The 25,592-nt window shown below is 39.4% G+C and overlaps 2 protein-coding genes across 2 annotated transcripts; one reads left to right on the forward strand and one right to left on the reverse strand.

Moving 5' to 3' along the window:
* Nucleotides 1–240: 240 nt before the first annotated feature.
* Nucleotides 241–5,065, reverse strand: tubd1 (tubulin, delta 1). The gene is made up of 8 exons (XM_010890613.5): nucleotides 4,708–5,065; nucleotides 4,449–4,596; nucleotides 4,055–4,271; nucleotides 3,363–3,594; nucleotides 3,039–3,203; nucleotides 1,359–1,499; nucleotides 672–855; nucleotides 241–538 (listed from the first exon to the last, which is right to left on the reverse strand). Exons 1-8 carry the CDS (start codon nucleotides 4,856–4,858, stop codon nucleotides 436–438), a joined length of 1,341 nt encoding a protein of 446 aa, XP_010888915.3. The 5' UTR covers nucleotides 4,859–5,065; the 3' UTR covers nucleotides 241–435.
* Nucleotides 5,066–5,110: 45 nt separating this feature from the next.
* rps6kb1b (ribosomal protein S6 kinase b, polypeptide 1b) lies at nucleotides 5,111–25,484 on the forward strand. The gene is made up of 15 exons (XM_010890497.4): nucleotides 5,111–5,276; nucleotides 6,244–6,287; nucleotides 6,411–6,531; nucleotides 6,674–6,742; nucleotides 9,805–9,952; nucleotides 12,378–12,435; nucleotides 13,204–13,304; nucleotides 13,527–13,617; nucleotides 13,728–13,818; nucleotides 13,928–14,035; nucleotides 14,110–14,172; nucleotides 20,152–20,229; nucleotides 20,322–20,429; nucleotides 21,436–21,548; nucleotides 24,597–25,484. The coding sequence occupies exons 1-15, from the start codon at nucleotides 5,208–5,210 to the stop codon at nucleotides 24,850–24,852; spliced, it is 1,518 nt and encodes a 505-aa protein (XP_010888799.1). The 5' UTR covers nucleotides 5,111–5,207; the 3' UTR covers nucleotides 24,853–25,484.
* The last annotated feature ends 108 nt before the right edge of the window (nucleotides 25,485–25,592 follow it).

Genomic DNA, 25,592 nt, shown 5'->3' on the forward strand with positions numbered 1-25,592 from the left:
GTGCATCAGTTGTAAGTTCTTAAATGTCAAACAGTATTTAATAAAATGTTGTTGTAAAGCTTTTGTTAATTATTTTTAGTCCTTCAGACACAGTGAAATCATTATAATTCTCATTTACAAAATGTACATTATGCCATTTATTCTATATGAACGCGCCTTGGCTCCTGACTACTACATATTAATAATCTTCCTGTCCAATGGGTTTATGTAGCATCAATGACCACCTTGGAATCTGTTAGATTTTAATCTGATTACACTTTATTTGCAGTGTGCAATTTGAAAGTAATTGTTACCTTGTTTGGGGAGACCACATTCACGTAAATGCTGCATGTCAGTGCAGTCCTAAATGAAAAAGTGTTGTGCAAATCCATAATCAGACTGAATACCAGCTTTAGTCAAATGGAATAAACAGCTTATCACTGGTCCAAAGCAGCATTAAAGTAGACTGTAGCTAGAGATTACTTGTTCAAGAGATGTAAAGCTATCCAAGAAATCCTCCTCTGAGATTCCATACTTTGTGTACTGATGAATGTAGGCCCTGTGAAAGAAACGGCCACATCAGAACCTGTGGAAAACCAATATTCTGGGAAGGTGGTTTAGTTTGTTTTGGTGGAAAACTTTAATCTAATTAGTGAGCATTCATGTGTCCTTTTGTACATGTTTCACTGTACCTGGAGGCAAACATGTTCCAGGCTTTCCCCACCATGTAGTCCAGAGGCTGCAGCAGAGCCTGGCTGTTGCTGACAAGTGTGGCAGACTTTTCATACTTGTTAAAGGTTACAGGGGTTTTCCAAATACTGAAAGCCTCAACAGCTGGAAGCCAGGAGGTATATAGGGACGGATCCTGAAATCCACCTATATACAAATAAACATTACCAGTCAAAAGTTTGGGCACCTACTCATTGCAGGGCATTTTTTTTGTTTTGCTATTTTCCACATTGTAGAATAATAGTGAAGACATCAGAACTATGAAATGACATATGGAATCATGTAGCAACCAAAACTGTTCAACAGATCAAAATACATTTCATATTTCAAGAACTTTGAAAGTTGTTAAAGTTCAGTGGCAAAACCCATCAGGCACTATGATGAAACGGTCTCATGAGGGCCGCCACAGAAAAGGAACCCTTCCTTGACACAACACAACTGATTGGCTCAAACGCAAGAAAGAAAGAAATTCCACAAATGAACTATAAAAAAAAAAGACACGTGCTACTTGAAATGCTTTCCAGGTGACTGGGATGCACGACCCACTAAAGAATTGTCCTGTGTTGTATAAAGAAATTGAGAGATGTCAATTTTTTTATTCAGCAAATTACCTATTTAAATGTAGTTGAATACATGCTTGGGTCTCTTACCTATCTCTGCACTGTACACATCCTTTCCTCGCAGTATGAGCAGGTTGGCTAGGGAGGTGTTGAAACCCTTTCTTCTGTGACTTTTGGTCCTCTCTAGCCCTCCAGACTGGAGACAGGGGGCTCGCACCTGCCAGTCAATGCCTGCATAATAACAGTCCTCAAAGTGTTCAAATCAACCTCTGGATGTGGAACTTTAGTACTGTGTGAACATTTATTACATACATTTGAGAACCAGGCTACCTCTTGGTAGCAGCCAAAATCAGATTAAAACAGGATGAAAAAATTGAAAATGTAAACATATTGCATAGAAATTAAATGTTTCTGGACAATACAGCACCATTCCTTGTTGATAGTAGCAGTGCAGATTACTTTTAAATTTAAATTTAAGAAGGGTCCTTAACCTGATTTACCCTGGGCTATATTAATAGAACTCTGTTTGCAATTTAAGTTAGTTATTATTTAGCCCATGCTGCCCCCCAGTGTTAAAGATGAGTACAGCAATTATTCCTGAACAATGCATTAATGACTTTTTGTCATGGTAAAAGAAGTCTGTCCTCTCCTCCATGACTTGAAACCTAAGTGGTCAAGAAGTGAGTAGGCCTGCAAACTTGTCACTTTTCAGCGATATTCACATTTTTATGAAAAATAATTTGTACTGAATTGACTGAGCAAAAAAATAAAAAAAAGAGACTCTAGAGTATAATGTACCTATAGTACACTAGACTATTCACACTTATCTGGATGTTTAAATTGTGTTGGTAACCATTTTATAAGCACAATAAGGCATCTCAGGGATTTCTGATATATTGCCAATATAACAGCTAAGGACTGTGCCCTGGCACTCTGTGTTGTGTCGTGCATAAGAACAGCTCTTAACCCTGGTATATTGGACATATACCACCCCTCGTGCCTTATTTCTTATAAACTGCGTGGTTTGAAGCCTGAATGCTGATTAGCTGATGGATGTGGTACATGTAAGCAATAAGGTTAAGATTTTTTAAGTGTTCTAGTTGTGTTGGTAACCAGTACATAAGAGCAATAAGTCATTTTGGGGGTTTGTGAAATACAGCCAATGTATCACGACTATATCTCTGTTCTAGGTGTTTCCTAAATCCTGTTTGGTGTCTTGGGAGCAAGTTAAAAGTAATGTGTGTGATAGATGAAAAGTAAGAGTAGGTTGTCAGCCTAAACTCAGGTAGATGTTTGTTTGTGTATCTGTGGATATATATGGCACAATATGTTAATAAAATATTGGTATTCTGACATTTTCTGGCAATTTACACTGATTTTTCATAAGTTTCCATGCAAAGAAATAGTAGGCGAATGGAACACAGTTTTCCTTCCTCGTAAGCCACAATTTCGCAAGGTAGCGGTTCCTACTGCAAAACAGTATTTACATCGGCCATCAACCTGTAGCCTAATCCACATTCCCTTATAATCAGCTATTTTTTGTCAATGAAATCTTTCACAATAATAGCTAAATAAATGTATTTAATATTGTTTTACAAACTTAGTTGGAGATTCCACCCCTGTAAATGTACTTTACCCAATGATGCGATGAGAATTCTGTCTCATTCGGAACAAACATTTTCCATTCCCGTTCCTTCTCAATTAACTTTGAGGAGTGGGGGAGAGAAACAAAACCGGCTGAGAAAAGGCCTCCAACAACACAACACTGACCTTCTTCCATCTTGGTATTGGAAATGTGCATCTGACGTAGGTGTTTGAGAAGCCCCGACCAGGTGAACACACTGTACACCATTGAAGAGCTGGACACTTGTGGAATATTGCACAAACTCAGAAGCTTGTACTCCGGGTGACAAACCAGGCCGCTCATCAGTTCAGCTGAAAACAGTACAAAATGTGTATTATGCAACTTCATGACCTTCTAACACATTTGTTTGTTTGTCCTCCTACAAGAATTGGAAGGTTTACTGCATATGTGGGTGTTATGTACACCACGCGTGTTGTTGCAGTACATAGCTTGTGTTGCTGTGTGCTCACCTAGAGGGTTTTTATTGTAGACTCCATTGGAGTCACCAGTGAGCGCAGGCTGAAGAACACTACCTAGCTGGTGGGCGATGACTTTGTTGATGTCACTGAATGATATGTGTTTGATATTCATGAGCTTGGCACAAATCTTGTGCACGGTGTCATTTTCGTGAACAAGTATGGCATCCGAGAGCTGGTAGAGGTGTGACAGCGTGAGCACAGAGTTGTAATTCTGGACAATTACCTTCAAAGGAAAAAAAACTATTCAGCAATCATTAAAAACTGGTCATACAAAGAGTACCAATGAATACATTAATTGAAGGGGCCATCAAAGGTGAGCTGCCCTGAGACTGAGGTTTCTGACAGTTAGTGCAGAAATGTGTCCACTGTGCAAGCCCAGTCTGTTCAGTCATCGCCAAAAAATATGATTCAGTCACTTGGAACACAGTTCTGCCAAATTGTCCTGCTGAGTTACTTGATGAAGGTAAGAGAGAATCTCTCCTCTACATCATGGTTGACACCTCCATGGTGTCCCCCTTACAGAGTGCAAAATACCTTGCTGTTCCTGTTGGTCCCTGTAATATAATGATGGAAGCAGCTTCCCTTTGAAGCTGGGACAGACCTGACCTATACTAAAACAACTGTCTGAAACCCTACCCTTTTAGAGGACATCTAAAATGTCCACATTTCCAAAAGCCTCTTACCTCTCCAGTACCATACGGCCATGTCAGGTGGTTAAGGATGAAGGAGTTTGGGTAAGCATCCCGGAGACACTGAGTGGCGTATGTGCCCACCCCTGATCCAGTGCCCCCTGCCACACTCATCATGGCTATAATGCCTGCCAGACGATCACAGCGCTCCACCTCTTTCCTCACAAGATCCACCACTAACTCTTCATGACGAGGTCCATGGACACAGTATCTACACACAAATAAAAGGAGAAAACAATATTGTTGTCATCTTAGAGTACAATGTAATGGAGTCTGGAGTTTTTCCTAACCAGAATGTTACCTGACCAAACAGTATAACCAAAAGTCCTTATTATTGAAAGGTGGCCTGTCTCTCCAAAATAATTATACACCTTGAAAACGGTCTCACCCATTGGCCCAGTTGTTCCCCGAACCTTGTTTCTGGCTGAAGTATGAATGTTCCCCATATCGCCACTTCCCAGATTTTACAGCTTTTGCAACACTCTGTGAGATGACTTTCGGTTCCATGTCAATAAGCACTGCCCGTGCCACGAGGTCTGAGCCAAAAAAATATATAAAATTGTAAATTATTTACGTATCGGTTTACCTTTAGAAGGAGAGGACCAGATGTATACCGAACACCCTACCCACGTTTGCAGTTTCCCTACCTCCATTTGAAGTTTCACTGAAGAACCTGTCATTGGTGCATTCACTGTAGACCTTTCTTTGTCTATCATTTGCATCATTGCTGATCACCTCAAAAAACTCTAGGCCTACTTGGTTGCCACATTGTCCAAGTTGTACTGTCACAATTGACATTATAATTCGTACTTGCGACAGCTGTTTTCGCGTAAATGTTCACAGATAACACATAATTGTAATAACGCCAAGCTGGCTAGTACGATATCAAAGTCTTAGCACGCTAGTTTCCTCCAACGGTCAGTTGCAGTTGTTTGGTAGTAGGTTTGGATTCAAAACAGTTAAGCGTTTGGAGCGGTATGGCGGCAAAGCACGTCGCGTTTCCTGCAACAAAATGAACAGGTATGCGCTATTGGCTGTGTGGTGCGCATGCTCTTTCTAGTAGCCGGTTATGGCGGCGGTGTGTGTTTGTCCATGAGGCGGGGAGCGCGAGCTATTCTCACAGCAAGGAACCTAAACTAAGGTAGTAATGGCGGGTGTATTCGACATCGATTTGGATCAGCCGGACGAAAATGTCTCCGACGATGAGCTGGAGGAGGTAATTTGCTCGATTCTGTCCGGTGTGTTTGCACACGTATTCGATGCAACAGCACATAGCCATGCTAACAAGCTATTTAGCTAGCTTACAGCAGGCCCTTGGTTAGTTGCCAATGCATTTAGGCCTATGTTTTTAAACGATACTACTGGGCAGGTAGGCACAGTCAAATTTGCCAAATTACATACAGTATCAATCATGTGTTGTCACTTGTTCTCAGCAGTTGTGCGATAGTTATGTTTTGCGTTAAGGTGTTTGCATACGTAGTTAATGATTTAGATACATTAACTTTAAATATTATTGGCAAAGTTGCTAGACAACGTGTGGCGGAGGCAAGCGTTTGATTGCTTGCGTGTTTATTTTTTGTGGGCAGTGGTACAGTATTGTATTGAACAATATGGACTGGTACTGGTGTGGACAGACAGATGATCTCAATTTGGACAAGCGGTGTAGCTGTGGACATGCTCGGTACTTATACCTATGACATAGGTCTATAATTAGATAGCTAGCAGTTTACGTGGTTACGTTATGAACGAACAGTATCCACGCTCTGACATTCAGTCTTTCCAACAAGTACCGTTATACTCTTATTGTATTGTTCATTATACTCAGTGAGTCTTTTGGCGAGAATTGGGTAACAATGAATATCACACCCTAGTTACTGTGCCTCCATAAACATTTGTAATCCAACCTGTTGATAAACCCATTACTGGTAAATTCTACCTTAATTTATCAAGGCTTTGTAAAGAAAAGGAGCTAGTGCTGAAAATCCACTATCCAGAGTTCTGAAATGTAAACTATACCGATAATTCTGCTTTGCCGTGATTTGTATGTTTTTGTACAGATTTCCGTCTGTGTCCACAATTGTGCTCATTAGGTTGAACTAGTCCTTCCATCTTTCCATTTTCGATATTGTAATGGGTCTGCAGTGACTTGTTTTCACAGTGCTATTTTACATCCTCTGTCCTAGGCTCAGATTAACGATTTCATGGACCAATGCAGTGGCTTTGAATTGTAAGTCTTGAATTGTAACCTAATTATGTAGGCTTAGTTGCTTTTTTAATAATTTTATTCAGGATCTAATTGTACTGTTTAAGTCAGTGTTTTGCAAATGTTTTACAATACTTCTTTCAACAGTAATATGGAAGACTGTGAGAAGATTGAGATATCTGAGGACAATGTCAACCAAGGAACAGAGAACATTAGGCCAGAATGTTTTCAGCTGCTTCGGGTGCTGGGAAAGGGCGGTTATGGAAAGGCAAGGCGCATTTCTCATAAGAGTCATGAAATTGTAGACTATCCGTTTTTCAAAGTCATACTTTTGTGAACATTGGGCTTGCAGCATTATGTAGAGTTCATTATTTTCTTATTTTAGTAATTATTTTCTTTCTTTTCTATAGGTTTTTCAAGTTCGAAAAGTTGCTGGAGCTGCATCGGGAAAAATATTTGCCATGAAGGTTTTAAAGAAGGTACCCAAATAGTAATTTGTTGCGCTAAGTTTATCTTTTTGTGGAAAACCATAACCTCAAATAATTTGTGTAAGTCAAAGAATTCCAGTAATAATTAAAATAATTAACTGACATCACCATCCTTATAACTTCTTTTTTTTTTTTTTTTACTTACTAGAGATCTTGAAAGATTTCTGGGGCAGTGAACAAATTGTGTGCAAATTCAGTTTACACACAATTTGCCAGAAGGAACGAAGTTAGATTTTTGTGCACCTTAAAGCCCACAGCATTGCGTCACTGTGTGGATTGAAGGGTGACCGAGATCTATAAAATAATTGGAGTCATGTTTTGTTTCATTTTGCCAATACTCTGATTTTGTGCCTATTATGCTACAAGTACATTTTATATGTATACCCAGTTGTTCTTGATTGAGCCATCGGATGTCTTTCTGCAATGTTTGTATCAACAGATACAGGTGCTGGTCATATAATTAGAATATCATCAAAAAGTTGATTTATTTCAGTAATTCCATTCAAAAAGTGAAACTTGTATAATGTATACATTCATTCCACACAGACTGATATATTTCAAAAAAGGATTTTTAGATATGTTGGCCAACTGAAAAGTATGAACATGAAAGTATGAGCATGTACAGCACTCAATACTTAGTTGGGGCTCTTTTTTGCCTGAATTACTGCAGCAATGCGGCGTGGCATGGTGTCGATCAGTCTGTGGCACTGCTCAGGTGTTATGACAGCCCAGGTTACTGATAGTGGCCTTCAGCTCTTCTGCATTGTTGGGTCTGGCGTATCACATCTTCCTCTTCACAATACCCCATAGATTTTCTATAGGGTTAAGGTCAGGCAAGTTTGCTGGCCAATTAAGAACAGGGATACCATGGTCCTTAAACCAGGTACTGGTAGCTTTGGCAATGTGTGCAGGTGCCAAGTCCTGTTGGAAAATTAAATCTGCATCTCCATGAAGTTGGTCAGCAGCAGGAAGCATGAATTGCTCTAAAACTTCCTGGTAGATGGCTGCGTTGACCTTGGACCTCAGAAAACACAGTGGACCAACACCAGCAGATGACATGGCACCCAAACCATCACTGACTGTGGAAACTTTACACTAGACTTCAAGCAACGTGGATTCTGTGCCTCTCCTCTCTTCCTCCAGACTCTGGGACCTTGATTTGCAAAATGTACTTTCATCAGAGAACATAACTCGGCAGCAGTCCAGTCCTTTTTGTCTTTAGCCCAGGCGAGACGCTTCTGACGCTGTCTTGTTCAAGAGTGGCTTGACTCATGGAATGCGTCAGCTGAAACCCATGTCTTGCATACGTCTGTGCGTGGTGGTTCTTTTTTTTCTACCACATCTTTTGCTTCCCTTTGCCTCTCTATTAATGTGCTTGGACACAGAGCTCTGTGAACAGCCAGCCTCTTTAGCAATTACCTTTTTTATCTTGCCCTCCTTGTGCAAGGTGTTAATGGTCGTCTTTTGGACAGCTGTCAAGTCAGCAGTCTTCCCCATGATTGTGTTGCTTACAGAACTAGACTGAGAGACCGTTTAAAGGCCTTTGCAGGTGTTTTGGGTTAATTAGCTGATTAGAGAGTGGCACCAGGTGTCTTCAATATTGAACCTTTTCACAATATTCTAATGTTCCGAGATACTGAATTTGGGGTTTTCATTAGTTGTCAGTTATAATTTTCAAAATTAAAAGAAAAAACACTTGAAATATATCAGTCTGTGTGGAATGAATGTATACATTATACAAGTTTCACTTTTTGAATGGAATTACTGAAATAAATCAACTTTTTGATGATATTCTAATTATATGACCAGCACCTGTATATTGATAAATGTACAAGGTGTCAACTTTTACCTTTTTCTAAAAGACTACAACTCTACATCACATTACTTCCTGCTACTTCCAACGCATTACTTCCATAGTCTCTCCCCTTCACTCAGTAGTGTATTTTCAGACATTATTCATTGGTAGACTGGATACTGCCTTCTAGAATACAATAAGCAACACAATGACTTGGATTAGTTTTTGGAAGTGATCTTACATTGTGGTATTGAACCGTATGTGTTTGAACCGGAGTAGTAGTGGTGGCTGGATGTTATTGGGATTTTCCTGCCTGGTAAAACCCATTCAAATACAGATTCAAGAATGTATATACTAATTGCGTTTGGACATTTGTGTCTGGTAATCTATTGTAAAATGAATAGCCTTCTTATTTAGGATTTAGTGGGAAGACAAAGCAATACCAGCTATATAATAAAAGTTGTGAAATACACCTTTTTCCTCTTTAAAAAAATGCATTAAGCATTGTGTAAAGTTTATACAGAAAATAATTACACAAGAAGCCAATAAGTCACATGGCACTAAGTATTCATAACTTAAATTAATACAAGACAAATCAAATATATTTTACTCAAGTATCAATGTGTCTCACTACTGCTTTACTATTTTAAGACAATCGAGCAACTTATTTCATAACTGTTAGATTGACTTGAACATGAAGTAGTCGTACATAAACTCTCCCTTTTTATTATATTTATAACAAAAATAAAATGAGTTAGAACCACTTGTGATTTGAGCGTTAATTACTTTTGTACGGGTTTGAGGAGCTGAGTACCTACAGACAACCATCAAACTAATATTTATTTACATTTAGTCAATAATCCTATTTAGTATGGCACACACATCTCAGGTTTCTCTCCATTTTGTCTTGTACACTTACTGAATATGAGAAATAGACATGGTTCTGTATTTCTTCTATCTGCAAAGATTGGTTTTCTGTGAAGCCTGTGGTTGAGTAGGATCTGGCTGGTAGTTGGTATCTTGCAGTCTTTGTGGCTGTGCTGCAGTTCTGGCAGTTAAGAACCTGTCTCCTTCCATTAGATTTTGCATCATAGATTGTGCTTTTGCTTGATCAGTGAAAGGGACTTGATGAGACCGATGCACCCACTTAACATGATTTTTCCATCCAGCTATGTTACAAGTATTCAAAGAAAAGCCAATGGCCGCCTAGCTGTTGCAGTGTGACTAATGATAACTTTAATATTTTGGGGCCTTGCAGGCTATGATTGTGCGCAATGCAAAGGACACAGCCCACACCAAGGCGGAAAGAAATATCCTAGAGGAAGTGAAGCATCCTTTTATCGTGGATCTTATCTACGCCTTCCAGACGGGGGGCAAGCTGTACCTCATCTTGGAGTACCTCAGTGGTTAGTAAATCAAGGGTCACACATTGAGTTACACACAAGGACCTAAGACTATTTACCAGAATATATTCCACCATACATTCATTCCACATTGTTTCTGTGCCCCAGGAGCGTCACGGGAGCTCCGCAGACTTTATTTACATGTAAATAACCAATGTCATGTAGCTGGTTTCTGTCGTTCTGAGACCAGGTGATTTCACCCAAATAATGGTTAGTACAGCAATCCAATGAGTAAACAAATGAATTGTTATTAAGTCTTAACAAAATGTAAAAGAACTAGGAGGGGGGGGATCTGTTAATGGGAGGGCAAACTGCAGAGGCTGCTGTTTAAAGAATACAGACCTTGTTCATATCTATAAGTCTCTTCTTCAAATTCACCGTGGTAGCATACCAGATTTGCAGACTACATAAAAAAAAAAAATAATCCATCCTGCATCTGATTAGTTGGATGTGCAAACTGAACTTTCTTATATGGTGTCCCGGGTTTCCTCTACTCCATGTTGCTTTAGATAATTTCTGTAGCCAACTTCAACTGGTTTAGCTAAGGTGAAGGGCAAGAAAGAGTTCAGTTTAGCTGACCTAAACTGAGAGAAAAACATAGTACCTAGTGTAAAATCTAATTATTTGAGTTCACTGTTGGCAAAATGAGAGTACAGGTGCTGGTCATATAATTAGAGTATCATCAAAAAGTTGATTTATTTCTGTAATTCCATTCAAAAAGTTAAACTTGTATAATGTATACATTCATTCCACACAGACTGATATATTTCAAGTGTTTTTTCTTTTAATTTGATGATTATAACTGACAACTAATGAAAACCCCAAAGGAAGAGAGGAGAGGCACAGAATCCACGTTGCTTGAAGTCCAGTGTAGAGTATCCACAGTCAGTGATGGTTTGGGGTGCCATGTCATCTGCTGGTGTTGGTCCACTGTGCTTTCTAAGGTCCAAGATCAACGCAGCCGTCTACCAGGAAGTTTTAGATCACTTCATGCTTCATGCACCAGTACCTGGTTTAAGGACCATGGTATCCCTGTTCTTAATTGGCCAGCAAACTCGCCTGACCTTAACCTTATAGAAAATCTATGGGGTATTGTGAAGAGGAAGATGCGATACGCCAGACCCAACAATGCAGAAGAGCTGAAGGCCACTATCAGAGCAACCTGGGCTCTCATAACACCTGAGCAGTGCCACAGACTGATCGACTCCATGCCACGCCGCATTGCTGCAGTAATTCAGGCAAAAGGAGCCCCAACTAAGTATTGAGTGCTGTACATGCTCATACTTTTCATTTTTCATACTTTTCAGTTGTCCAACATTTCTAAAAATCCTTTTTTGTATTGGTGTTAAGTAATATAAAAATTTTCTGAGATAGTGAATTTGGGATTTTCATTAGTTGTCAGTTATAATCATAAAAATTAAAAGAAAAATATATCAGTATGTGTGGAATGAATGTATACATTATACAAGTTTCACTTTTTGAATGGAATTACTGAAATAAATCTACTTTTTGATGATATTCTAATTATATGACCAGCTCCTGTAAATTAAACATTGCTTACAAAAAATATTAAGTCTCTGTGTCTCTAGAAGTACATTAAATACATGTTTTGATGTTGCGCCTTAAAGGGTTTCGGCACGATGCATAGTTAGTTTACATTGGTGTAACAGCTCACAAAAATGTATGACAATTAACATGTTTTACCTTAACGTGTTATAACTACAGTAACTTTGACTTCACTGAATTGGTTATAATGCACAGGACATGAGCCTCTTCTAATAATAATAATAATAAGGCCTTTTCAAACTGCATTGTTCTCATGATACTGGCCCTGGGCTAGCTTAGCCTGTGTTCTCATGAGAGCGTTCACACTGGGCTTAAAGTTCCTTGGACTAAGTGTTTACCGTTATTGCTAAGCCATGGAATTAGCCTAATGGAAAAATACCCCATTATCATTTCACATTCTATTTGAGATGATTGGGAAAGTAAACATTCCGTGCTTGTTCTTCACCCTGTTTCACACTGGTTATTTTGTCTCTGTGTTTCCTGGGGCTGGCCCTGAAAAATCAGTGCAAATCCTTCCCTGGGTCAAGCTTGGTACTGGCCCACTTCAAAATGTGCCAGTGTAAACACGTGTTTAGTGCAGGACGAAGCAGGCTCTAAGCCCTGTGTTATTGTGCCGTGTAAATTCGCCTATAATGTATTTATTAGTCCCTACAAACTTTCATCCACCCTTCCTGTCTGTGCACCTCTAGAGTTACCAAGAGGAATGCACACTAGGGTATGTGAAATTCAGTCAATGTCAGTAATAAAAATAAAAATAGGCTAAATCATTTATTTCACGTAGTTTCTAAACAGCGATTAGATTTGCCTTTATACAGACATACAATTATTCTTGATTTTAATGTACATGTTCTGTCATTTTTAGGCGGAGAGCTGTTTATGCAACTGGAAAGAGAGGGCATTTTTATGGAAGACACAGCCTGGTGAGTAGTGATGAACCAAGGTGATGAATTTCTAATCAGTCGCATGCTTATCAGATACTGCAGGCTCTCAGCTACTATGTAATCAACACCCATTGAAATCATCTTAACCCTGTTTAAAAGCAGGACTTAACACAATGTCTGGCAAATTCATTTTCAGCATGTTGCCTGCAGTGCCTGTGGTTTGAGCGTTTGGTTGTCAGGTGAAGGGGGCTGCGGAGCTTGTCTGTGTGCAATCCACAAACATTACCTCAGTGCAGCAATTATAACTGGCACAACACAAATATAAATAGTTATGACGTGAATTGGACCCATTTGTTTTTTGTTTAAAAAAGCAGGACTAAATGTGGGTAAATGTTAAACCAAATTTATAGGGCCCCCTTTAGGGTAATTTATATATCCAGTTACATTGTCAGAAAATGTAGTGCAGTACCTTCTCTTGTACAGTAAGGACCTAGTAAGAACTTGCAGGGGAAAGAAAATGTGCCTATTTGAATGCTTTTGAATTATTTAACAGTTGCTCTTATACTGATAAAGTTTGTGATTGCTTCAGTACAATTGTATGTTTTTAGCTCTGTTTGTCCATAAATGTGCTTCATTGTCAGCACTAGATACAAAATTCTACATCAATCTTTTTTTTGTTTACACATACCTTCAACTCTTTGAATATCTCCAGCAACCCAAACGGTTCACAATAAATCCTCTTAAATGTCCATTATTTTGTATAGAAATGTTGAAAAGTAATATTACTTTTTGAATGTAATTTTTTAGCTTTTACCTGGCTGAAATCTCCATGGCTCTGGGACATCTTCACCAAAAAGGCATAATCTACAGAGACCTAAAGCCTGAAAACATCATGCTTAATAACCAAGGTAATTCTGCAATTGGGTAAGGATTTAACACTACAAATCTCAATGTGCAGTGAAATCCACTGAAAATCAAACAATGTTTGAAACTAGCTGTGCATCCATATTTTAGTTTGAGCTCTTCATGTTAGACATGATATCCTTCAGCAAGAGGTAATCTATAAACTGTTCTGCATTTCCACCTGAAATTGAGATCGATCATATTTTTTCTGTGGTGGATTTTTCCAGGCCATGTGAAACTGACAGACTTTGGGCTGTGCAAAGAATCGATTCACGACGGCACAGTCACCCATACTTTCTGCGGCACCATAGAGTACATGTAAGTCACACTTTGAGAGACACGTTGTTCCTACTTTTTTTATTAAAATGTGTTTTCACGACTCATGTAATTCATGAAAAGATGTAAGGAAATGGGTGTTGTTGTTTCAGGGCTCCAGAGATCCTGATGAGAAGTGGACACAACAGAGCAGTGGACTGGTGGAGTCTCGGGGCACTCATGTATGACATGCTGACTGGAGCAGTGAGTGCAAAATGTCTCATAACGTCCTACTTATGTGGTAATACAACTTCTGTTGTGATCAAATTCTCTTGACAGAAGGCTATTATTTTGTTTATTTTTCCCAATGTAGCCACCCTTCACTGGTGAAAACAGGAAGAAAACCATTGACAAAATCTTAAAATGCAAGCTGAACCTTCCACCCTACCTCACACAAGAAGCCAGAGATCTTCTAAAAAGGGTGACTATATTTATTTGTTTTTCAGTTATTTTGTTTGCGTATGTATTCATACTTTCCCCTGTTTTGGCTTTCAGCTGCTAAAAAGAAATGCCTCGTCAAGACTTGGAGCGGGGGCTGGAGATTCTACAGAAGTGCAGGTGAGAACAAGTAATCATGGAAACATGTGATTTAATGCTGTTGAAGCAACTGTGGGTAGAGGAAAGTGATGTGATTTATGAAAAACTAGAGTGGAATAGGCTAAATCTGTGCTCGTTTTGTAGAAGAATTTGCAAGGTGTATATTAGAGTAGTACGTTCTACTGGCCCCATTGGGAGAATAAATATTCACTCACCTAAAGGATTATTAGGAACACCTGTTCAATTTCTCATTAATGCAATTATCTAATCAACCAATCACATGGCAGTTGCTTCAATGCATTTAGGGTTGTGGTCCTGGTCAAGACATCTCATCTCCTGAACTCCAAACTAAATGTCAGAATGGTAAAAAAAGGTGATTTAAGCAATTTTGAGCGTGGCATGGTTGTTGGTGCCAGACGGGCCAGTCTGAGTATTTCACAATCTGCTCAGTTACTGGGATTTTCATGCACAACCATTTCTAGGGTTTACAAAGAATGGTGTGAAAATGGAAAAACATCCAGTATGCGGCAGTCCTGTGGGCGAAAATGCCTTGTTGATGCTAGAGGTCAGAGGAGAATGGGCCGACTGATTCAAGCTGATAGAAGAGCAACTTTGACTGAAATAACCACTCGTTACAACCAAGGTATGCAGCAAAGCATTTGTGAAGCCACAACACACACAACCTTAAGGCGGATGGGCTACAACAGCAGAAGACCCCACCAGGTACCACTCATCTCCACTACAAATAGGAAAAAGACGCTACAATTTGCACAAGCTCACCAAAATTGGACAGTTGAAGACTGGAAGAATGTTGCCTGGTCTGATGAGTTTCGATTTCTGTTGAGACATTCAGATGGTAGAGTCAGTATTTGGCGTAAACAGAATGAGAACATAGATCCATCATGCCTTGTTACCACTGTGCAGGCTGGTGGTCGTGGTGTAATGGTTTTGGGGATGTTTTCTTGGCACACTTTAGGCCCCTTAGTGCCAATTGGGCATCGGTTAAATGCCACGGCCTACCTGAGCATTGTTTCTGACCATGTCCATCCCTTTATGACCACCATGTACCCATCCTCTGATGGCTACTTCCAGCAGGATAATGCAACATGTCACAAAGCTCGAATCATTTCAAATTGGTTACTTGAACATGACAGTGAGTTCACTGTACTGAAATGGCCCTCACAGTCACCAGATCTCAACCCAATGGAGCATCTTTGGGATGTGGTGGAACGGGAGCTTTGTGCCCTGGATGTGCATCCCACAAATCTCCATCAACTGCAAGATGCTATCCTATCAATATGGGCCAACATTTCTAAAGAATGCTTTCAGCACCTTATTGAATCAATGCCACGTAGAATTAAGGCAGTTCTGAAGGCGAAAGGGGGTCAAACACAGTTTAGGTGAGTGTATACACATGAGCCTACAAAGATTGAACTTCAGTTTAGTACTATTGACAACATTGCAGTTTATGCCTATTTGTTTAATTCCTCTTTAAGGCTCCTGTAGGTGTAGATTTTAATTTAGCCTACTAATGATATTAGCTTACTTATTATAATGATTATGCTAAAATTGCCAAGAGAAGAATCGTAAGGTGCCAGTGAGAGGGTGCACAGGGAGCTTTGCATAATCTGTGTGTATAGGTAGGCCTATTAATGTTTAAATGCAAGGTTACACCTTCCCTTATTCCGCTCGCTGCAGGCTCCCGTCATTTAAATTGATAGCCTGGTTAACTGTATCAAAACAGCAACACTGTCTAAGGAAAGGTCTGGACTTGGCTGTTGGAACAGAAGTGGGCTCTGGCTTCAGCTTTTCAGGCTGGGTTGTACTGGGCTAACATTTTCACGCCTAACTCTAATACAGATTACCAAAATCTATGTGCATGGTACTCTCTCCTCTTGTTTCCTTGCTATGGTTTTGCGGCTAATGAGTGTTTTTGGTTTGTTGTCTGAAGAGTATCCTAGTCTATTTATTGAGCGGTTGGCCACCTTATGTTTGTCTAGTACTATATCTGTTAACAGTGTTGTAGTAATAAATAATAACCCAGAAATCTTGCCACTAGTCTCACAGCGCAAGGGAGACCCCATGCGTAATAACCCCTTGTGGATATATGCTACTTGGGGACTCCCATACTGGTTGTGGTGCAACAATGCTGTTGTTAAATTGGGTGTTCAGAGGCAACAACTCAAAAACAAGTCCTGACATAAATGCAACAACTATATAGCCTAGCTAGGTTTTTTCTGCTATAGAAACCCTTGACATTTTATCATCCGGCCAAAGAAAATGACGAAAATACTTTTTTTTTAAAGAAATACAGTACTATGGAGCGGAGTTGGCTGTCCGATAGCCAATTCAGTTGTAACCTACTCGATATTTGGATCTTGGGCAGAGGTGTCTGGTTGCTACTAGTTAGCGCAGTTGTAAGAATTTTTTCTGCCTGGTTCACACACCAGTGTTTCAAAAACTTGCTGTCCATGTGTAGTCTAGCAGGCTCAGGTTGACTGAGTAAGCTACCTAATGTCTTTCAGGCTGCTGCCATGAGAAACAATAGCATTTGAGTAAAATAGGGGATTCTGTCAGAAACATTAATAATGTTTTGGAAGACATGATTTCATTTCATTATCATTTTGTGTAGCATGATGAGACATTTTAAGATAAAAAATAATTATGAAATATTTTGTTGATAGGCTATTCTCAAACATTTTTGTTACAATAATTCTATGCAATTATAGCTACATCTAAAATGCTGAATGTGTTTGCAGAGCCATTGTTCTCAGCTTCATGGGAATTTTTTTTAGGAATTTAGCTTTAAAATAACAAACGTATCCTTGCAGACTTGTAGAATTTCTAAAAAGCGATTTCTAAAATGTTTACATGAGGGGGCCACTGTCGCCTAACACTATCCACCTAGCCATAACCCTGACAAACTTTTAGTTTTAATTAACACGCAATGTGTTTAGTTCCTTTCAATATATTACTTTTATTTTGCTTAATATGCCATTATGTAATTTATATACAAAATATGATGAGTTCTGAAGACACAGCACAATCTCATTCTTTATGTTCATTTGTTTTTCTTTATTTTCTCCACCAATACATGAAACTGTTGCAATTGGGAGCCTGTGTTGGCTATGTGTAATGTTTCACGTTTACTAAAAAGTCAGGCTAATTACATAGCAGCAAGATAATTTTTTTTCATTTATTTCTAGATACTTGAAAATATTTTAGGATATTCTTTCAATAGTGAAATTATTCCAAATGCCAATCCCTATTCTACTTCTTCCCGAATAGTTGGTGGAAGCTACTTGGATTTAATGCAGCTGGGAGTTTGTGTTAGTCTCGAAATAATTTAGAAAGATTTTAAAGTATAATTCACTCCGGTGTAGGGTTATGTGCTTCTGATCTTGTAGAGGGCAGCAGGTTTTCCTCAAGAACCTTTGTGTACTTTCACTTTTTATACTCATGCATGAAACGTTCCCATAACATGATGCTGCCTCCACCGCTACATTCACAGTCGGGATGGTGTTCTCTGGGTGTGGGTTTTCTTATTGCCACCCTGCCATAAGGGCCATATTTATGGAGGATGTGGGATATTATTGTGACAATATAACCAGTCTTGACCCCAAAATCCTGTATCTTTGTCAAAACTGCAGTTAGTAGGGCGGACAGTAGAATGCAATAAATAATCACCCACGCCTGCTGGCTGAATTGGAATGCTTGCAGGAGGCCATGGCAAATTAATTCAAACAAACCTGTGCTGAGCCACTTCTAGCCTGAGTATAGCTTAAAAATCTTCTTCCCCTTAATGGCGCCAAAATGTATTCTACTACTTTAATCTTATTTGATGACAACTGTAAAACCGCAACTATAGTATAGGAAGTAAACATCTGGTCCTTTACGGAATCCAATTGCATTTTAACCTGTGTTATGTGGAAGTATTAAAAAAATGTTTGCTGCTTTGGCAATGTCTCTATGGTATTTTCCATAACTCTGAAACTATCAGAGACTCTTTCACTTTTGTGTTTTAATATACTTGAGTGCATTGTCTAATGCTCACATTAGCCCAGGGATACTATGGAGGGTGGTGCAACACAGTCATGAACATCCAGGTTTGCATGGTTAGTAAAGATAGTATTAAAGGAGGCATACAGATGCCAAAATGTCAAAGTCACCTTAAGGAAGTACAGTAGGGCTGGTTATTGGCACTGATCTCCTGATTTGATTTTGAAAAACAATGTCCCGGTTTGATCGGATTTTGATTCAATTTGTATGTGGTGATCATTTTAATACCAATATTACATATGTGAGATTCTCTGAGCATGAAGGCTATGAAATGCTCAAGGGACCCTCTAGCTTAAATGACATGGTAGATTATTAATGCTGAACATTGACCCACAGGCCCAAAACATTGCATTTAATTGCTTTTTGTTGAACATATGTAAATTACTTTTCTTAACAAAATATCAATAATTCACCATTAGAAGTACCTAATTTATGCCATGAAATAACAGCAAATTAGCAAAGGCTTTGACTTATCTAGAATGATTTGCAGAATTTTGAAAGACTAGTGCTATTTAAAAACCAACAATAAAGATAAATAATTCTGCGTATGAACACAGGCAATTGTATTGTAGAAATCTGCTGCCAGCCATTAAAATAAACCTGTCATTCATATGAACAATAAAATGTAACAGGTCTTTTAACAAAACCTTTGCGTGTGTTTTTTATATTAATGTATCATCAGTCAGTAATCAATTATCAGCATTCATTATTGTAACCTATGTCCAAATGTCAGTTATAAACTTGTAAGTATTTTATTCTTCTTGGCTTTGAACAGCTGTTGGTCAGAGCGCTTAGCTAGAGTATCAGATATGAAACCAATGATGTAGAAATCCATTGCAAATCATTCGATTGAACACTACAGTTGAAAGAGTCACTAAAAGGACTTGTTACTCTTGAGTAAGTAAAAAGGTCATTCAAAAAGAATCAATCTTTCACAAACTGCGCATCATTTGTTAGGTGCTGCTCCAGGAAACTTTCTAGAATCTCCCGCATACTACTCCACTGGGTCACTGTCAGTCAGCAGCTTGTGTAGGCACTTCCAGGAATTTCTGCTTCTTTTTAAACGCATGGCTGGGTGTATGCTATGGTGAAAAAAGGTTGAGATGTGCCTCAAGCAAGCACGCGATAGCTAGAAGTTGGGAGTTTAGTGTGTGTGCGCGCGCGCATGAAACAGCCAATGTGAAGCAGCTCCATCAATGCCACTATACATCATAATAGAAGCATTGTCTGTCACAATCACTGGTCCTTTCTCTCCAACTTCCCACTCATTTAACTCCTCCCAAGAGAGAATGCATAGACGTATATAAAAATAAAAATAAGATTTCTGGATTTTAAGAATTTATTTAATATTGTCCAAACAACAATCCCAATCAATCTTTTTTTACCCAGCCCTATTAAGGCGTTTTGGTACTGTTCATGAAATGAAGCAAAAGTTCATGCAAATAGTAGACACACAACCTGTAATTTTGGGCTCAAACATAAAGGGATCCTATACTTTTATTTCAACAATTTCTCAAACCCAGAACTGTTTTATCAGTAGGATGATATTTTTGGGATAAAACCACGTTATAAATATTGCTTCCTGTAAAGTCCAACATGGTTGGCCTGCACTTATAGAGTGTACCACTTCTCTATGCCGCACATTTCAAAATCCACGATCGTCTTAGGTTTACGGCCATTGTCTCATTGAAAGGTTAATCCACGGCCAAGTCTGTGTCCTGGAAGTGGCAAGCAGGTTTTGGGCTTTTTAGCAAACTTGCTACTTATTCCAGACTTCAGAAAAGTCTTGATTATATCCCTTACTGTGCATAGTGGTATTATTTTAATATCCTTTATTGTGCTTTTAGATAGAGTAATCGTTTAAGTTTGTCCCACACATTAAGGTATACAGTCAGGTATTGAAATTAATGTCATTATTCTTTTCTCATTGTCTATGCTTAGGCTCATCCTTTCTTCCGACACATCAACTGGGAAGAGCTCCTGGCCCGGAAAGTGGAGCCTCCATTCAAACCTTTTCTGGTTAGCTGCCGAAGAGCATCTCTTATTTTAGACAACCTTTCCTTCTTACACATGTTAGACTCTGTAACATACCTAACCCCCTTTATCCATAGAAATCTGCTGAAGACGTGAGCCAATTTGACTCCAAGTTCACCGACCAAACACCTGTAGACAGTCCCGATGATTCCACACTCAGTGAAAGCGCAAACCAGGCTTTTCTGGTAAGATCACTAAATATAACGTTTTTAATGGTACTCATATTTGTATTAGGATTGGTCATGGATAGTAGAATATTTGTGTGTATTCAATTAACCCCCATTTTTCTACGTATGTTTTATTGGAATTTTAAAAGTATTTAGACAAATTACAATCAAAATGTTTTACTTATGGCGATATACCATGAATTTTTTTTTTATCGTATAACGTTTTAAGTCGTTTTTAATAACATGTTCACACGTGTTTGTTTACACTCCTCAATCAAAGCCGTAGTAGTGTGGTGGGGCTCAGTCAGTCAGAACGACGCGATATATACTTCTTAGCCTCATGTTAGCAAGTGGATACAAGTCAACTAGTTCAAGGGAAGATGGAATATATTTACTGAATTAATGTTACCTCTGGAAAAAATATTTGGCCACAAAACGTAAAGTTCAGCTGTGGAATCTAAAGGTGGTTGAGAGTGCAGAAAACGGTGAGTTAAGCAAATGGCATATAGCTGCCTAGCTTAGCTAACTAGCTTCTCTAGACTCTTCCATCCAATCTCAATGTTGTGTTAATTAATATTGTCTTCTAAATATGTAGTTTTGCGTGTCAACCGCACAGATTCCTCTATACACGCAGTCGTTTTTTGTCACACGACCGGTCGTTGAGCCGATGTTACATGAGAACATCACCCTTTCCTTTGCGTATTATGTGGTAGCACTCGTGGTATCTGTAGTTGAAAAGGAAAAAAAAAAACTGTTAACCGAATGCTATTCGAATAACAACACATACTATTCAGATTGTAAAATATGGTCCAATTAACATTCCTAATTTGTATGAAACCCTTTTTGGTACAGGAACCTCAGTTCCTGGTCTCTGAGAAACTGAATACATTTGTTCCAAAACGCTTGCCGTTAACTGAGTAGAAAAATGTGGAGCTATGATATTCTTTTAAAGCATGTTGAGCCTTTGTAATTTATTTTTTATAATGTCTTGGCAATACTGTAACCTCTATAATTGCTTCTGTAGGGCTTTACATACGTGGCTCCATCAGTACTGGAGAACGTCAAGGAAAAGTTCTCATTTGAGTCAAAAATCCGCTCACCCAGACGGGGTTTGGGAAGCCCAAGAACACCAGTCAGGTAACCACTTCAGCTCTTCTGAGCGTTCCAGAATTATTACTGTACTTCACTACTCAACAGATATCATTTACTTTTTAGTTTTCATCTATGGTAAGATATCCAATTGTATCTACTGCCATGTTTGATTGAAACTACAACCTATGGATTTGTTGTTTTGATGTATACACACACACAGCTTCAATCTCATTGCCCAGAGGTAGTAATTGGTGCAAGGCTCTGTTTCTTAATTTAGAGAACACCAATTAGTTTTGTCATTGTATAGCATTGTAGACAAGCTGCAATTTACAAGCTGCAAAATATGTGTGGATCAGCATTAAAGGCACTTTGCAAGTTCTGAAAGGTTTTGCAAAAGTCAAGGAACCACAATGAACAAGTGCAAACATCATAAAAGTGAAGTTTGGCTTTATGCACATTTTCATCTAGATTTATATGAATTGTGATTAAAGGGGGACTGATCCCTGGGGCAAACCGTTCCTGATAAACAATTTGTTAGACACGAGCCCATCAAATTGAGTGCAGTGTGTTCTATTAGACAGATAGTTAGTGAGCCATGCAAGTGCATGCTGAAAGGCCTATGCTCAACAATCTCTGCTTCTGTAATGAAATGATCAACTGTATAAATAGCCTAAGAAATCAATAAATGGTGTGACTCAGTGCTGTTATTTTATCAAGTGATATAATATAAAACCCTGATGATGGCTGTAATTGTGCTATGGCTCTTCTTGAAGCCTGATTGATACATAGATAAAATAGTTGGTGTAAGAGAGCTTGTTTAGCTGTTCATTAACGAGGGTTTCAGCTTTGAGATTGATATATACATATATCAATACACACACAGACATAGACATACAGTGATTACTGTTACATCCCCACAACTACAGTGGGGAGAACAAGTATTTCATGCACTGCTGACTTTGCAGGTGTTCCCACTTACAAAGAATGTAGAAGTCTGTAATTTTTATAATAGGTACACTTCAACTGTGAGTGACGGAATCTAAAACAAAAATCCAGAAAATCACATTGTATGATTTTTAAGTAATTAGTTTGCATTTTATTGCATGACATAAGTATTTGATACATCAGAAAAGCAGAACTTAATATTTGGTACAGAAACCTTTGTTTGAAATTACGGAGATCATACGTTTCATGTAGTTCTTGACCAGGTTTACACACACTGCAGCAGGGATTTTGGTCCACTCCTCCATACAGACCTTCTCCAGATCCTTCAGGTTTCGGGGCTGTCGCGGGGCAATATGGACTTTCAGCTCCCTCCAAATATTTTCTATTAGGTTCAGGTCTGGAGACTGGCTAGGCCACTCCAGGACCTTGAGATGCTTCTTACGGAGCCACTCCTTAGTTGCCCTGGCTGTGTGTTTCAGGTCGTTGTCATGCTGGAAGACCCAGCCACGACACATCTTCAATTGCTCTTACTGAGGGAAGGAGGTTGTTGGCCAAGATCCCGCAACATATGGCCCCATCCATCCTCCCCTCAATACGGTGCAGTCGTCCTGTCCCCTTTGCAGAAAAGCATCCCCAAATAATGATGTTTCCACCTCCATGGTTCACGGTAGGGAGGGTGTTCTTGGGGTTGTACTCCTCCTTCTTCATCCAAACGCCGCGAGTAGAGTTCAGACCGAAAAGCTCTATTCTTATCTCATCAGACCACATGACCTTCTCCCATTCCTCCTCTGGATCATCCAGGTGGTTATTGGCAAACTTCAGATGGGCCTGGGCATGCGCTGGCTTGAGCAGGGTGACCTTGCGTGCGCTGCAGGATTTTAATCCATGACGGTGTAGTGTGTTACTAATGGTTTTCTTTGAGACTGTGGTCCCAGCTCTCTTCAGGTCACTGACCAGGTCCTGCCGTGTAGTTCTGGGCTGATCCCTCACCTTCCTCATGATCATTGATGCCCCACGAGGTGAAATCTTGCATGGAGCCCCAGACCGAGGGAGATTGACCGTCATCTTGAACTTCTTCCATTTTCTAATAATTGCGCCAACAGTTGTTACCTTCTCACCAAGCTGCTTGCCTATTGTCCTGTAGCCCATCCCAGTCTTGTGCAGGTCTACAATTTTATCCCTGATGTCCTTACACAGCTCTCTGGTCTTGGCCATTGTGGAGAGGTTGGGAAGGTGTTAATTTAACTTCATCCGTTTTGGAGAACAGACCTCGTACATTTAAAGGGACAATGCAAAGATTTAAATTCAAGAGGGGATTTGGAGACATTGCATATCAGGGCCTAGGTTAGGTTGCACATTTCCTGATATCAACAATAGGAGAATAACTAGGCACCTTTGCTTAATAACATTGCATGGCATCTCTTTTTCACAAAATACGTTCCAAGGGAATTTTGCGAGGTCACAGATTATATGAAACATCATTAATAAAATCCATGCGAAAAAAGTTAGTAGTGTTAATATCCTGCACAAACGCATCAGCCCTTGGACTGAGTGACAGAGTAAGCTTCTGCAAACCCTGTCTGATGGAGGGCAGAACACATTGTCAGATGTAGTCACCCAGCGACAATGTTTTTCTGTTCAATCCAATTGAGTCAGTACATAAAGTAACACCATGTGAAATTGTAATTTCTCCAGATGTGTTTGAAATATAGTGCCATGGAAAGGTGAGTAAGTGGGGAGGGTGCGTGCATGCGTGCCAGTTAGTAGCTTGGGTGTGGGGTCAGCTGAAAGGACAGGTTGGGGATTGCTGAGGAGCAGCAGCTTGGATGAGGCGCTCTGACTTGGGAAACCAATGTATGAAACCCAGGCCAGCCAGAAAGAGGTTTACTTTCGTAATGGCCGAGCAGGAATGCACAAATAGCCGTGATAAATTGCTTTGTTTGTAAGTTGAATACCAATGTTACAAAGCACAAAGAATTTGATGTGCTGCCATCTTGGCTTGCCAAAAGGCAATTTTGTCACAACCTTTTTCATGGTATCAGGTCATTCAAAGAAAAGTGGTTTTTTGAGTACCTGTTATAGTTATTAAACAATATTATTATTCATCAATGAAACCTCATTATAGTCATGTCCCCTCTTTGCTTTTAGCCCTCTGAAGTCCTCTGCTGGTGACGTGTGGCCTCGGGGCCCCTTGATGCCCTGTGGATCTGCTCAATGTCTCCAGTCGCCACAGGAACAAGTAATGGAGGTGTCAACCACAGAACAGATGGATGTGCAGACCAACTCCGAGGCCTCTGCCCCCTTGCCTATCCGCCAACCTACAGGGTCCAACCTGTCCCAGTTCAAACAACAGGCCTACCCTGTTATGGCCAAGCGACCTGAGCATCTACGCATGAATCTATGACCAGTAGTTCATCTGAGAGGATTTTTTTCCTTTGTTGATACTTTTCTTTTTTAAAGATAAGGACGCTAGAGACCATGAAACGGTAAATGTAACTTCTGCACAAACACCCTCACTACCTGCAGTCTCCCCTCAGGCTGTAACCTGCAGTGGAACTTGGCAGACTACAGTAGGCACTCCCTCAGGTCCCCTTGACCTCTGCACCCTGACCCCTTGCAGGACTGGACTGGCAGGACGGGGTGTCACTTTGGATCTGTAACCTTTTTTTATTACTCCATTCTACCACGAACAAAAGGAATATGGTGAAATCTATCAAATGTGACCCCTCACAATTCACATGAACATAAATCAACTCTGAAGTGACTCCGTTCAAGTTAGATGATTGAATGCTAATGAGGAATGAATTGCTTCCATTCAGCAATTGGGAGATTCCCGTATTTCTTGAAGCTACCTGTCTCAGAATGAAATTATACTAATTATTGTTAATTAAATAAATATGACTGGGAGGGGTATGAATAAGCAAAGGTTTTGAACATAGCTTTATGTCTTAAGTATTTTACAGAAGGGAATCATCTACTGTGCTATATCAATGATGTACCAATTCATGAGAGCCTCAATAAAAACAGAAATGTTTACTTTTTACTTTCTTTTACTTTAAGTAATGTAATAATTGGTGCTTTATATGTTGTCTCTTTCACATGTGTGAATTAAAAATGTTTTTATTATCTCAACTCTATTGAGAC

The sequence above is a fragment of the Esox lucius genome, chromosome 1 (genome assembly GCF_011004845.1).
Source record: "Esox lucius isolate fEsoLuc1 chromosome 1, fEsoLuc1.pri, whole genome shotgun sequence".
In the NCBI taxonomy this organism is placed as follows: Eukaryota; Metazoa; Chordata; class Actinopteri; order Esociformes; family Esocidae; genus Esox; species Esox lucius.

What these genes read in the sequence shown, in the direction of transcription:
- rps6kb1b (XM_010890497.4), top strand. Translation starts at nt 5,208, where the DNA reads ATGGCGGGTGTATTCGACATCGATTTGGATCAGCCGGACGAAAATGTC. An exon ending in CCGACGATGAGCTGGAGGAG is followed by an intron (nt 5,277 to 6,243) that starts GTAATTTGCTCG and finishes CCTCTGTCCTAG; the next exon opens with GCTCAGATTAACGATTTCAT. An exon ending in CATCATGCTTAATAACCAAG is followed by an intron (nt 13,305 to 13,526) that starts GTAATTCTGCAA and finishes GGATTTTTCCAG; the next exon opens with GCCATGTGAAACTGACAGAC.
- tubd1 (XM_010890613.5), bottom strand. Translation starts at nt 4,858, where the DNA reads ATGTCAATTGTGACAGTACAACTTGGACAATGTGGCAACCAAGTAGGC. An exon ending in CAGTGAAACTTCAAATGGAG is followed by an intron (nt 4,597 to 4,707) that starts GTAGGGAAACTG and finishes TTTTTGGCTCAG; the next exon opens with ACCTCGTGGCACGGGCAGTG. An exon ending in TGTGTACAGTGCAGAGATAG is followed by an intron (nt 856 to 1,358) that starts GTAAGAGACCCA and finishes ATTTGTATATAG; the next exon opens with GTGGATTTCAGGATCCGTCC.